The 16689-nt window shown below is 24.4% G+C and overlaps 1 protein-coding gene across 2 annotated transcripts in view; it reads left to right on the plus strand.

Annotated features, from left to right (window-relative positions):
* Positions 1-16689, plus strand: part of LOC132932374 (glutamate-gated chloride channel-like) — a 57641-nt gene that overhangs the window by 10257 nt on the left and 30695 nt on the right. Inside the window, exons 2-6 of one of the 2 annotated variants that reach the window (XM_060998728.1) lie at positions 4777-4939; positions 10045-10140; positions 11349-11437; positions 13482-13546; positions 15574-15794. In XM_060998728.1, coding sequence (XP_060854711.1) covers positions 10049-10140; positions 11349-11437; positions 13482-13546; positions 15574-15794 — 467 coding nt within the window. In that variant the 5' untranslated portion in view covers positions 4777-4939; positions 10045-10048. The remainder of the gene's footprint in view (positions 1-4776; positions 4940-10044; positions 10141-11348; positions 11438-13481; positions 13547-15573; positions 15795-16689) is intronic. The other variant, XM_060998727.1, reaches the window with a different exon arrangement.

Here is a 16689-nt window from a genome sequence, read left to right on the forward strand (position 1 = left end):
TATTTTTTAAGGCGCAGTCATCGTTGGTTATTAGCTTACTTGTTCTTAAATTTAATACAAGTTATAAAATCTTAAGTTTAATTTCAAATATGACAATGTTTGGCTAAAGTTTATTTTAGAAAAAAATATATAAATAGTTTCAGTATTTTCTTTATTATTATAGAGTTCTTGTTTTAGTGAAGATGGATTGTTGAAAATTGTCCATGTTCATATGTATTTAAGGCAGTCGATCACTATCTGTTAGAATATAAAATGTTGTATTCACATAATTCTTGTTTAAGTTCTTTGATTGATATGATAGGATTGAGTTAGATGAGTAGTGTAACTATTCTTTTAAGAATGATTATTATTTCATCTATTATCTTAATAACAGAATTATATTTCCGTTTTTTAATGTTAAATTTTACATTTCTAAGTTTGTTAGAGCGAGATAAGCTATTCCAATATTATTTTGCCATTTTTTGCTTTAAATAATATTAAATGTTTCTGATTATGTTGTTAAGTTTATTTTTGAGCGAGACTAAGATGAGAAAGTTTCATTAGCTATTAAGTCTGATTTTTAATTTTTGGGTTTCCGAAACTCAAATAACTATACTATATGTACATTTAATTATCCAATAATTATAATTTTAACGGATATCATATTATCTGCAATTGTTATGTCTGTATTTTGCAGTATAAAATCATGTTCATTTTTTTATACCAATAAATGTCATTATTTAATTAAATAATTATTTTTCGATAAAATATAAATAAATAAATAACCTAAGTTAAATATTTGAGTAAGAAATTACATATTTTGTGAATTTGTACATCAACCATATACCTACCCATAGTGTATAAATCATTAGATAAGTTATAAATAAGATTTTGTATAAATAATAAAAATGTGTTTACTTATTATATTTTATCATCGGTAGAACATTTAATACTGATAGCTAGAATAAGAAATTTTAAAAATTAGTTATTTTTATACACGGGATAATTTTAGTTTTAAATTTTATGATAAACAATGGGAAATATTATTTAAGAATAAACTCATTATAATATAGTATATTATAAAATAACAAATTTCAATATTTTGTCAATTATGATTTTAATTCATAGCAGCATTATAATTTGTAGATACTGAATAAAGTATACAAGAAAATAACAGTCGGTGCACTAAAATGAAAATGAAAAATATACAATGATAGTTTTTTTGAGCAGTGTAAAATATTTCCGCTCTATAATTTCAAATAAATATAATTGTCAATTAGGTACTATATGGACATAATGCGTGGAATAGAGATATATTAATTTTAACATTCAAAAACGACTGTAATTTAATATTATGCATATTTTTATATACCTACCGTTTATTACCTAATGTGTATAAATAATTCATATTTATTTAGTTTTGTTTAAATACCTATAAAGCTATATAATATGATTAATACTACAATTATTATTGATATTATTATAATTATTTCAAATTTTAGAATTTAGAATTCAGATTGACTCATATTTCGTATTAATAATATATTTAAGATTTAACAAATAAAATTATTATAATACTAAAAGTACAAGATTACATTAAACTATACACATAATTATTGTACTTATAATTATTATAAATTATAATAGCATATAAAAAAATATTTATCATCCTTATGAACACTTCCGTATTAAATAAAAAGAATAAACATTGTATTATTTATTATCACTTGTAATTTGATGCTCCAATAATTTATGATGTTACATAATATATTTTCGATATATGTTTGTGTAAGTATATTATATTATGAAGAAGGACAGATTATTTTAAACTGACGACCATTTTATGTTTCATTAATTATACCTAATAGGTATGTTATCAAACAAAAGAATTCAGATCTTAGATTATTAAATTCATTCAGAGATGATTGAAGTTACTGTAATCGGCAGATCTGCTAGAATATCAAATTTATAATTACAAGCAAAAAAAAAATGAAGTAGGTGGAGAGGTAGAACATTGAACTGGGCACTTACAATTAAATAATGTTAAAAAAAATTGTAATTTGCTTACTTCAGTACTTTTATTTTTTAATAATATTAATTATTATATGCTTATTTTTATTTTATTATATCATTAAACAGTTTGATAATAATAATGTTTTCCTTATTAACCATGAAATCGGTGTTGTTTCTCACCTAAAATCGTATTTTATGCTAACAACTAGCATATGTATTGGTAATTTAGAAAAAAAATCAAAGTTAGAAATTGTATAAACAAATTTAACCAAAAAAAATACAATGCTACCAAGTTTTTAAGGGGTTATATTAGTTCTAAAAGGTTTTAAAACTTGTTTAACGTATCTATAACGAATGATTTGTTTAAATTATTGTACAATTATTAAAATTATTACTTCTTACATTGTTATAATCAAAATCATATTTATTAATAACTAATATGTTGTACTAATACAATTAACTCATTTTTTTTACGGTTTTACAAATTAATTTTTTAGTAACAAGAGAATTAAAAATTAACTTAAATTTAACTTTAATTTAAATTCCAAAATATGTACTTATATATATATTATAATAGCATGGCATTTAATTTAAGCATTTTTAAACCTTGTAAACCTTGTAAACTGACAAAAAAAAACACAATATAATTGTAACACCAATAAATTACTCTCACTCCACTCATAATATATTAAGATATACATTTTAACAGAATGATTTGTTTAATACTATAATTTGATATTAAAAATATTTACATATTTAAAACAATAAAACTGTATCAGATATTTAAATTTTTTTACTTTAGATTCAGAGCAGAGCTATGCATGTTATTATATAGGTATTGTTTTTATACTTTAGTTACGGAGTTCTGTGTTTTCATTTATATTTCTTTAACAAAGAAAACTATTAGGAGTATATTTTTCAAGTAGTAATTTGTTTTGACATTTTTTACCAGTTCTTGAAAATGCCTACCTACTTAACAATGCTCGTTATGAGTTATTCGGTTGCTCTTCAACATTACAAATATTTGTTTTACTCCCACGCATTAATTTTGTTGAATATAATGGCTAGAGATATAAAGGTTTTTTTTTAATATTTATTTTTATTTATAAGAAGTTTTGATAAATCCAAAAATAATGCAATGGATACCATATTATATTATTAAAAAAATAAAAATCTTTACTAAATCGATCAAGCACAATAATTTGTGTGTATTCGTAATTAATAGAAAATTTATTATTATACATTTATTATAGTTAGTAATAGCATTTATAATAAATACTACAGATAGATATTATTTGGATACTATAATATATTGTATGCATTCTTTACATTGTAATAATCAATATCGTTATTAAAAATGAGATTCATCAAATAAAATGTACACACTAACTTAATATTAAATAAATAATAGTTATTTATAACTGACTAAGTACTAAGTAGTAACTATACATTGATAACTAACATTTGTGTGGAAGAATAAAAGCAAATATAATACATTATATTATATTTAATTACTTTATACATTCAGTAGAAAATTGTTTACTATATTATATACTTTGTAACTGGTTTTCTTTACGCATAGTATTTGATAATTTAAGTATTTTAAGTACTTAATTGATGAGACATAGTACTAGACAGTAATCAGTAAACTGTATTGAACTTATATATCAGATTTTTTTTTTTACAAGGTGTGATAGTGAAGTTTTCACATTTAAGTGTCTAGAAAAATAGCGAACAAGACACCTTGGCAGCCTTACGCAAAAATAATAGAAAAATACTAACAATATTAACTATATTAACCTTCATAAATTAATAATTATTAAATATGCACGCATATTCCCAGAAGTCTTGAGGTTTGAGAGACAGGTTATCAATTAATTAAGATAAATTATAATTATAATGGAAATGCCTATAAATTATTGAATACAAATAATTATAAAAAAGTCTTAGTATACAGTTATATCAATAAGGTATATTATTATTGTCAGATATCATATATTTAATTAAATTAGTGATAAATTATCATTTGAAATAATGAAATGTTTAGGAAGTATCTAGTCATAAAGTTTAGAGTACGGTTAATAAAATAAGTATTTCCAATAACAAATAATAATTATAATACAATAATGTATTGACGTACAATAATATCAAAGGCTAGTAAACACAACTATAGAATCGGGAACATTTTATAATAACAATTGAGATCCAATTAATTTTGCTCAGTTTTTTCATAACTTTTTTTTTGGATTTTGTAATCGAAAAACAACAAAAAAAAAATATTAATTAAAAGGCAGAAAGCGAAATCAGTTATGATGTCGAAAACAGTTAAACTTTGTATGTCGTTCTAAGTACACTGAATACGAGTACATATATCAGTACACACGTCGTGTATAAAATATTTCAAAAGTTCATTATAACGTGAACAGCGAACACAAAGAGTTTTTATACTTATTGCCACTGAGTTCTCTTTTATCCAAACCGTTCTCTGTTGCGAATGGAATATATATGCAAACATAATGTATACACGCATGTTTAACGATACAATGTTTAATGCATTTTTTAACGTTTGGGAAACAATTTCAATGAAAACAGTCGTTTGGGCGTTGACTCAATGGATAAAATGAGCGTTGGAAGCATAATATTATATTCACGCCGTTTTTTTGAATGGATTCTAAATCCGGCTAGGTAGACACTTTTATTTTACACTGCAGGTGCAGTTATTGTATTAACATGTATATCTTCAGAAGTACAAAATTTATCGTCGATTTTATTAAAATGTTTCAGAACCGCAATCCGCCACTGTCTAATGGAAACGTGGTATATTGTTTCTTTCCTTCTGTGTAACATGTTCTAAAGTGCAGAAACAAAAAAACAATCGTTTTAGTGTTCAGTTATCGGTATGAGCATATACTTACAAGTTATATTGAATATTGTATAATATATTGTAGTAAGTACTCGAATAAGCAAATACCTATTTTAAAATTTATATTTAAATATAGATTTCATACATTTCCCGTATGCGTATTGTTTTTTAGTCCGTAATATTGTTTTATTTCGTGTTTGTATAGTTCTAAATTTTATTTGTAATAGAACATAATCAAAAACGTCTGTCTAACTAAACCGAATTCAAACTACTTATAACTTATACGGGTTATAACGTATATTAACCGATATTAAAATCATTTAGTGTTATAATTCATAAACTAATCATAGTTAAACTGTATTATTAATGTGATCATTGATAAGCATTATAAGCATTCAGCAAATACATAAACTGATCATGCATTTATGTGAATGTATAATATAATATGCGATTTAACGATTTGTTTTTATTATATGTTTATTTAAAAATTATAATGATTAAACTTAAAATTAGCAATATTATTACAATGTTTACAATCAATTAATAATGTATGTTAATAGTCTTGTAAAATTCATAAAAGTAACAATTTATTTATTTACTTGATCAATATACATTAGTTTTTACATTTGTACATTTATTTATATGTATATTCAAAAAACATACAACAACTAATTTAATATCGGCATTATAATTGTTTCATTTTTATAAAACGTTTCATTTATAATTATATAATCCATATATTTAGGTTGATTTAAATGTAAATGCATTTTATATTACCTACATTTTAGTTATAGTTTAATCATATTTGATTTATTTAAAAAAAATTATAACTTCTATATTAAACACAAAGAATAAAATAAATATTGCATTGAAAAATATAAAAATAAAATCTTGGTAACGGTAATAGGTGTTTTTTTTCAATACCTACGTTTATTGACCAAAAAGAAAATAAAGAATAATATTATGCTCGTATTGATGTCGAGTAAAATAAATTTATATTACAAAATCGTAGTACATAGTCCATGAAAAATAACCATTTACATAGTATTGAAATAAAAGTAACTGAAAAGTAGTAATAGGTACAATAAACAACTTAAAATTGTAGTAAAAATTTGAAAGAATTAATTGTGAAAATACTAACTATGAATAACATAGGATTCTAGGCCAGAAATTGACAAATTATAATAGTTACAGGATAACTAACACATTTAAACAGTTAACATCTGAATTAATGTAATAATTTTATTCTAAAATACAAATTATGTATATTTATAGGTATTTATAGATGATACTTAGGTTTTTATTAGTGTGTTTTTGACATTTCTATAATTTTTTAAATACTTTCTAATGACATAAATATATGGGCATTGTATAAGATATCTTGGACTTGGTAAACACGGTTTAAATAATTCTCATTAACAATTTACCCAACAACTAATGTACCTATATTGTTTTCTGTTAAATATAACCTATTGAAATGTTGATAGATTTAATAAAAAAAACCATTTATTTCACACCAATGTTTAAGAGCTGATTGTAATAATTACAAATCACAAGTTTTATTTTGTTTTTATTTTAAATTATCATTTGCTAACAGAAATGTCTGATAGAATTCAAACACTTAGATTAAGTAATTAATGAAGATTACGTATATGTGAAAGACAAACTGTACTGCACAGATGACTTTAATTCCCTCTTGAATAATGTAACTCATTGGCATTTGAAATTGAAAACGTTGTAAAATATATAAGCAAATAGGATAGTTAAAATGACAGGGATTTGTAGACTCTTATTTTAATTGTCTGAAAAATTAATATTCAGTAACAAATATAATTAATAAACACCTTGTTTAGGTCAATGTACACTATATCTATTTAGTCTCAGCGTCTATTTATTGTGATAATTTACGTTATATTACTATAGTTTTTTTCAGAATTCCTACAAACAAATCGAATGTAATTATTTTTGTTCTACTGTCACTAAATTCTGTTTAATTTAATTTAATTATCCTTTAACATTTCAACCAAGGACCAGTCAATTTTGTAATGTTAATAAAATATGTCAAATCTTGGAATCCAAACGACTAAAAACAATATTTGTAAATATTTATTTTTGATATTTTTAAACTGATGCAACAGTAACGTACGTGGATCTGGCACTACAAAGTTAACATATATACGGAAAGTATATACAGAATTTATAAAACCTCAAATATTTATTTTTGAATTGAAACGTGAAAACAAATTGATAACTGGTATTGGGGAAATACTCAAGTTGTTTAACAATCTGTTTTCAGTTTTTTTTCTATTATTAAAAATAATGTACCTCAAATTTTCAATTATTAACACATAAAAACCAGCTAGACTTTACAAATTAGATTACATTTTCCACCATTAACTACCCGAAAAGATCGAATTTTAAATTTTGAGATTGAAACAAATATCTGCATTACAACAAAATGTCAGACAAAATTATAAAAATTAAAAAAAAACATCTTTGTAAGATTAATACCGAATCTAAAATAAAAGTTCCACTCACAGTCTAAAACAGTTAAATAGTTTTGTTATGATTAATTTACAGTTGTAGTTGTAATACTTAATATTTTATTATAAATCAAAATTAAAAATTTTGCACAGAAATTAAGGATTTGAAGGAGCCATTTGGCAATAACTGTGTATATAATTTTATTTGCGTATTTTTATCGAGCAAGCAATAATGGTGGTTGATATTATTAGAATAATTCGTATTAACAGCAGCCACTATATACACACACACACACACATATATATATATATATATATATATATATATATATATATATAATATTAAAAAGAGAAAAAGTCGTGAATAGCTTTTTTATTTTTCATATTTAAATTTTAAAAATTAATGATCAAACCGTACTTATCGTTTATAATTTACAACTACTATTAACTGATCGTAGTTGCATTTACAAACCTCAATTTACGGGAATTTGGTTACATCACGAGCTCCGTGGACCATATATTTTATTACAATATAGTAAATGTAACTACAGTGATTGTATAGTGTAGGTATAATTTAGAGCACTTTAAGTATATAAGAAATATGTTTAACCTCAACCGCTGTTCTTCGAGCGATGCTATTACATATATATAAATTATGTGATATATATATTATGAATCATTGTGGAAAAAAATGTGCACATTTGCATTCGCGTGTGAAGAGTGACGGTTATTAACGAAAAAAAAAATGAAATAAAAACAAGCACATCAAAAGTCCTTTATTGTGCATCTGTGTAAAAATTCTAGAAAATGGCCACCGGTATAGTATTTACGGGCTTTCGGTGGATGTAATGAGCAATGAAAGCGCACGAAGTGTGGTCGGTTTCAAAGGACTCTTTTTTTCTCTTTTTATAATACGTTATACGTCATAATATGAACGTTGCTCATTCCGAATGCATTATTCTTACACTTCTTACATTGCTTCGTTCCTAAACAAAAAGGACGATATTTTTTGAATCAGTGAACTATTGTGATTTAAAAACACGATGAAACGACAAGTACATAAAGATTTGTGTATTGTTCGAGCGAAAAACTGGGTCAAATGACAGATGAAAATTAAACCAATAAAATATCAGCTTTTATCTATATTATATAATTGTGCATAATTCCAGACAGAATTTAAAAAAAAAATTATTACTTCATACTTGATTACTTAAATATTCATACTGCTTTATGGTAAGGTAGTATTGACTCAAAAGTCAATAACAATAATATAATTTAGTATTAACTAATAATACAATAAATGCAATGTTTTCGCCAAAACATTAATTCAACCTATCATAATACCAATAATTCCTCACTTTAATATCGATATCAATAACATATCATGAAATATACTTAATTACGTTGGTTGACAAGCAGACCGTATCCGATCAATCGTATTTGTATGCAATTATGTATCATCAAATCAAATTTAACACATAAACTATAGTGATCCACTCGAAACCTTATTTACAGCATAGTGGTACACACTTGTTCACCTTTTTTCTTAAATATAATTTGTATGCAGAATGATGGAAAGGAAATATATTAAAAAGTAAAAAATAATTTGGATTTAGAGAGAAATGGTAGCCAAGAGAAAAAATATGATACAGAGAGAAATGCTCCTGAATATGACATGATTATATTGATATATTGTATTTCTCCGATAGTCTGTAGTTATAAGCAGTGTTCAAATGAATTTAAATAAAAAATAAACAATATTTTAAAGCATAAACTAAAATTGTGTACTTTTTATTGAATAATTAGTCACAATACTCACAACTAGTAGGATTATTCATAAATTTAATCAAAGGTAAGGCATAAAATATAAAATATAATAAATAATAATATAATATATTATTAGAAATTTATAAATGACAAGTAAATGCAATTATAATAATTCTTAATTTTAACGAATATTGATATGTTTTTTTAGCAATAATATAAATTTTATTACGAAAATTAATTTTTTTCAAATATGACGTACGGATGGCATGTTATGATTTTTCTATGTAATCTAATACGAATAATAACCTCAGTGAATAATCTATTGGTCGTGTTTCTATTAGATTATTCAATAATAATTGCTGTGCATTATTAACGATAAGATATTATAAAAAAAATATAATCAAACAGATATAGTTGTAAACATACAAAACGCTAGTGTAAGTTGTATTGTAAATCTAGTGCGATAAAATTGGCCGATTTAAATCAAAATCGACCAAATCTTAATCATCTGCTGATTTTTGTACCTATAAATACTACTTTCAAAGGTTTTAGCAGCCGATTGATTAAAATAAAATACTTTTGTTTTACAACCATAATAATAAAGTAATATTATAAGTGTTCTAATTTATTATTAATATTTTACATGTGGTAATAGATAACACGCTTGATAAAAGCTCTAGTTATTTCTATGAATTTTGAACAATTTTTATGTCTAATAATTTATCGATAACTGATAATTTGAATACGTCTGTCTGTGTATATAATATGTATTAATAATTGGTATAATATATAAACGTGATTGGACTATAAAAACGAAGTATTTCACACATATCACAATAATGTAATGTAGATATTCGTTACACCAAAAACTTAATTAATAGCCAAGTATTATACACAATTGATCTGTAAATTAATATTTGTTTTTACTTATTATCTTAGGACGATGAAATTTTCCAAAATATTGTATGCATCGTTACTATATGTATCAATATTGAAATATACAGAATCACTGCAGACAAAAGAAGTACCATTTAAGTAAGTAATTACCTTCTAAATAATATTTAACGTTTTAAATTAAATCAATGTTTGTAGAATATATTTCTGATATTGAATGGTAAATAATAAATGCATTAATTTATTTACGAGTATCATCCATCAATATGTTATATAGGAAAATATAATATTGAATAATTTATATTGATAAATAACTAAAATTTAAAATCTCATAAATTAATTTACTATACTTAAATTATATATATATATTGTATAGTAGAGTAATATACGGTATTATAAATAAAAAAAATATAAAATTATATAATATAATTGCATAATAAGAGAAAAAACTATTTCATTAAATAGAGCTTAATACTTAATACAGCAAGGCCCATCTTTTTCAATTTTACGTGCCAATTTATACATTCAAAAATAAATACATTTAAAAAAATAAATAAATGTAAACTTAATATTAAATTATAAATATTTCCATAAGTATAAATCTAAATAATTTAATTCATTATTTTTATTATAATATTTCATCATCACTTGATTATAACAAAATGTAGATATAATAAATATGATGATTAACCTATATATATTATCATGTTTAATTTAATGATTAATGTCAATTTTAACATTTAAATGTTATGTTAAATCATTTTAAATAAAACAAGACTGATCGAAAAAAATAATATATTTTCTAATTCTTCATAAAACTATTGTCCAATTCTTTTTATAGTTTTTATAAAATAAAAAAATAACAAAGTGCTTCACTAAGTTATCTTCCTTACATCACAATGATGTAATGGAAATATCACCATACTCAGTTACCATTTTTTACAAAAAGATAATAAATCTAAAATGTCTTTGAGCGTTATTACCAATACGATTAAAATTTACAACTATTGGGCCTATCCTTGGCAGTGATTAACACCGCCTTCACTGATTTATTAAGTCCATTTTTAACGTATTTTATAAATATTATATACTTATACGTTTTCAATAACTAAAATTTTTAACCAAATAAACATTATTATTTAAATTGTTTTTATAATAATAAAATATATTTATTTTTAATAAGCACCACAAAAAAAAAAATGAATATAATAGGTTATTTTTTTTTCTTGTAATAGTTGAATATAATAATTGGAAATAATCTTTTCTTTTATCTTGTAAAGTACTACTCATTTAATGATTTAAGCATCGATTAACTAGTTTTAAACATAAAATAAATATTTTGTATTTAGATTTGAAAATGGAAAATCGGACAAACATATACTTGACCATCTATTGAATACCGATATTTATGACAAGCGATTATTGCCACCGTCTTATGGTAAGTATATTATAAAAATTAAATTGTTTTTAAATTTTCAGCTTTGAAATAAGTACAAAGTACATAAACGAAACTCAATAATCTAATAACAGAATTGTATTGGTTCAATTACTATTATTTTTAAATACGAAATTAGTTTGTTGTGAGTAGATTATACATTTTAAATTCGGTCATAATCGATTTTAATATAAATCATTTTGAAATTCGTAATTTAGTTAGAGAAACATACATTTTTAATCCATTTTCTAAAACTCAAAATATAGTATGGAAATGTATTAAACAATACTGTTATTCTGATACTTTTGATTACATAAAAAGTTAATTATGATTACGAGTTTAATAATTTAAATAGGTGTATATTTTCACTCTACAGAAATTATATTAACTGTCAAAAACTTTAGTTGTATACACATACTATATTTATAAATATTATATTATACGCATACAAGTTTGTATACCTTTTAACGAATTTATATAGCCAGTCAAACGTAAAGAGATGATTAAGTTACATCATACAATATGTGCAGCGAGCAGAAAACCGTAATAGAAATATGAAATATGAAATAATATTAATCGTATAATATTATTAATAATCGAGGTGGATAACAGATTACGTACACCTATTCATACCTATATTTATCAAATATTACTGTTGACATGTGTAGTTGTGCTGAAAATTGCATACCGCTCAAACTCCTCCACACAAATATTTTCCTCGGTTGATTATTTTAAATACTTATGTAGGTATAATATTATATATGCATATTGCATATATACATAACAATAGATTCGCCACAATATTGTATATTATATACATAAAGTGGACGCAGTAACTGACTAAACTATTAAATTATTATTATCGATACAATATTATGTTACCATGTGATTAATTTAAACATAATACATAACACGATTAACTATTATTAATTAGGTTTCTAGATTCATTAGGTAATTGATGATTTTAGATAATATATATAATATGGATTTCACAGTGAGTATATTATATTCGGTATACTGTATAAGCATTATTTATATAATGTCATAAATTATGTTTTACATTATAAAAGTATTTAAAAAATTAATTTTTAACAACACTACCTCTCATAAAAATTATTCTTTTTTGTCAAAAAAACAAATTTACTAGCTTTAAAACCGAACTTTTAGTTAATCAGACGCTTATAAAGCTAATATTGACGCATTCGATACAATAAGTACGGGGTTTGGCTAAAAATTCACAGTTAAATAAAATTAAAGTATTCCAAAATATCACAGTCACCTCATCCCTAATACCTAAATTATTCATTATAAATACGTTGGTATTAAACCAGTTGAGAAAGATACTACAGTAATTGAACACGCTGAAATTTTCTAAGTTATAAAATCAACATATGTCATATACCTACACTAATGAAAGTTACTCAAAATAATATGGAGCCATAATTTATTGATTTACCTAAGTTATTTTCTTTAACCATAATACATACTTTTTAATTTTTAGTTAAGTATGATTAATGGATTGCTAGATTACTTCTAAATTGCATAACTCTATGTAAGTTTTGCACAAGACATATCTTGTCGTGTGCCTATATAGATTTAAGTTACTTAATTTATTTAAAATTTATATATATATATAATGATTGTATAATATATTAGTATATTTTTATTTCATAAGATATATTTACTAGATAATATATAGGAACATAATACTCTTAATAACTACAATTGTGGACGTATTTCAAATAGAACACAACAATATAAGTCTGATCACTAGGAGATATTATTAAATTTTATTAGTAATGTACATTATGATTAACAATTTTGTATTGTGCAATTTAAAATGTATAATATTTTGTCCCAACGAGAGTTTCTATTAAATTGCATTGTACAATTTTAGTACTTGATAATTGTTTATAGATCGGTGTGTTAAACGTTATGATAATACGTAGGTACAAAAATATTATTAGATAATATATTACCTATGAAATTATTATATATTAAATATTTAAGAACGATTTATTATCATTTATTGTATATATTTTTACAGGTCCTTCAATAGTCAATGTCAGCGTAGTGTTATTTACATTGTCATCCCCCGACGAATCAAGCTTGGTAAACTTATAATTATTTTGATTTTTTTAATATTTATTAAAATACATGATTTGGACATTTATCATGAAGTTAAATAAAATTAAAATATCAATACCTACTATACCATATTGTTGATGATATTTTGTATATTTTTTTTTCATAAATGAAAGTATAGATACTTACCATAAATCTATGTTAAACACCATATCAAATTAGTACATAAATTATAATATTTAAATGTAACCCATACTGAACCATTATAATATATAGCGATTTTAGTAGCTGTATTGTGAATACTAAACAATAATTTAGAGCTGTTATTACAGTGTACTGTTATTTTTTTCTCGTAATTTGTTGAACAGCCAATTAGCCAGCTATAAATATTCGTTACCAAGTAGTCGGTTAAAACTTGAAAGTTTAGTAAGCACATAATATAATATCCAATAACAGAGATAAGTTTTTTTTTTTCACTAATTCTTCTACTGTAGATAAGTTTTCTTAGAAAAACAATAGCAGCGAATGAGTATCATTGCTGTAAACAATGCGAATAAAACCTATTCTGAGTATGCCAAATTGTCTGTTCGTGGATTTAGGGGGACTAATTGACCATCCGACTTATAGTCGTAAAAAAATTGTAATATATTTTCTACAATAAAATATAGTTAGTTAGTGTTTTTCATAATTAATTCAAACTATAGTCCAAAACAAATTGTATTTGTGAGAAAATATTCATAAATAACCTAATATTATTGGACCGTTCCGAATAAATCGCCTTCTAAAATATTTCTGAAGCAAAAAATAAATATGAAACGGTCTACTTTTAAGCTATAAAACAATATCGTATCTTTAGAAACGAATTTTTGATGAAGTCGTGTACAATTTTATGACGACGAAAAAAAGGCAAAAAAAAATACATATGTACATTCTAAATCAAATCTAATTACGACGCAGATACACGCTATTTCCGTGTAAGTGCGTAAAGTGCGTAACCCTTCGTTTTAATTTCGTTCGACAACAATGTCGAGGCGGTACATATATTTCATATATACTGTGAATTTGATGTTTTAATATTTTTCCCCGCATGTCGGACAATGAGAACTTCTATAACACGCGCGTTTTAAACACTGATGAACTACTCGTGTGTATATATATATATATCACGCACTGTCGCCATAGTCCAAAATCGGGCAATTTTCCAAGTACACTCGTGTTGTTTAGTGCGTTTTAGCACCCCGAGGATTAATTTACATAACGGCCCCGTCGGCACTATAATCGCGCGTTAAACGCGAAGTACGTATATAATTTATTCGTATGATATTTTCCGTTATTTATAAAACACGGCCGGCCGGTATACTTTTACGACGTGTTCACACTTAGAGCAGGTATACTCGATTGACGACTCGACCAAGACCGCCTATATAGGGTAAGCGCAGTGTTTTACTTAGAGCCGGGAGAGAAGTGCAGGGGAACTGAGTTTAAAGTGAACATTTTTCAGATATTTTTGCGTGTCCCTATTTTCAATTTCAATGGAATGTCACCTGATGGTATGTTGTTTTTCAACTAATATGCTGAACGACACCTTTTTCTAAAACTGTTAAAACGATTTAAAAAATGCCGCTTTTTTAATTTTGAAATTATATCAGCTTGTGAAATTATTCAAATGAAGAAATTTGATACGGAAGTCATAAAACGTCAAAAATGGTTATTATAAAAAAAGTTGACTTGCAGCGATAATAAATAATGTACCGGCATTCTGTTGAAGAATAACGTTCTGTAGTTGAATGTTTCGAAATGTTCGTTGGTTTGCGATAAAACATTTAAGGGAACTGAAAAGTGTACAATGCGCTAAGAAACGTAATTTTTTTATTACATTAGAAAAGTTAGTACCCATATTATTTTTGCCAAGTTTGTGAGGGTATAGTTTTATTTATTTGTTTTTCGTCCCCGGTCCCGTAATCAATCCCGTAACCATGCCCATTGTTTCGCTACTTAACACATACAATTCGATATCGTTGTGATTGTATCACGCAACTCGTCATTTGTTCCAGAAATACGACATTGAGTTTCTGCTGCAACAAGAATGGTATGATTCAAGGCTACAGTTTCCCAATCAGACGGCTTTCAGTGTTCTGAACGGCATCCACCACCAGGGCGACATTTGGCTGCCGGACACGAACTTTCACATGCACGGCGACTTTAAGCCAACCCAGAGGCCCATACGATTCACTCTGAACGTGTACGGTGATGGCCGAGTAGAGTACACAACCAGGTAGAGTTATAGAGATATTATTTACCCGTGCCTATAACTATATATAGATTTAATTGAAATGCCTAAAAAATCATAAAAAAGCCCTAAAAAAATGAAAATTACTTAAAAATCTCAAAAAAGGTATTTAAAATATATTATTGAAAGGTAAAAAAAAAAAAGTAATTCTCGAATATTTTTTTTTAAATGTGTTTTGAACTATACTTCAATGAATAAAGAAAACTAAAATAGAAATATTGTTATCGGCAGTTATTTGTAGATAAGAGACAGCAGTTGATGAGTGTTGTATGATATTTAATTCAATATGATAGCCATGATCTGTCTTCTATGTATACTTATCAATCAGATAGATTTTTATTATAACAATAAATAAATGCTCAAGAGTTTAAACAAAATACTTTAAAAGTTAAAAAAATTCATAAAAAGTAAAATGTAAAATTTTACAATAAATTTAAATAAAATAACTTAATATTTTATAATATTAAATGGAAAGCTATTGAATCGTTTATATTTTTTTAAAGTTATTATTAAAAAATACAACAAGGGGTAACCTTACAAATATTCTGATAAATAAATAATAATAACAATGATGGGCATAGTATGAATGCAAAACATGGATACTTCACAAAATCGGTCAGAAAAAACTGTTTATCCAGTCCAAAAATATATTGATATTGTATATTAAAATAATTAGTATCGCCCAAAACATTTTTCATACTTAGAGCTACATTATAAGTCATAACACTTGAAAAAATGATGTTACATAAAAATCCCAATAATTTTATATAAAGACTACATTTTGCATATAATGAATGTCCATATTTTTATAAGCAATTACATGCAGTAAATGGATTTTCATCAATCATATCTAAATTAATAATATTAAACATTTTTATTT

This window comes from Rhopalosiphum padi, chromosome 1, assembly GCF_020882245.1.
Source record: "Rhopalosiphum padi isolate XX-2018 chromosome 1, ASM2088224v1, whole genome shotgun sequence".
NCBI lineage: Eukaryota > Metazoa > Arthropoda > Insecta > Hemiptera > Aphididae > Rhopalosiphum > Rhopalosiphum padi.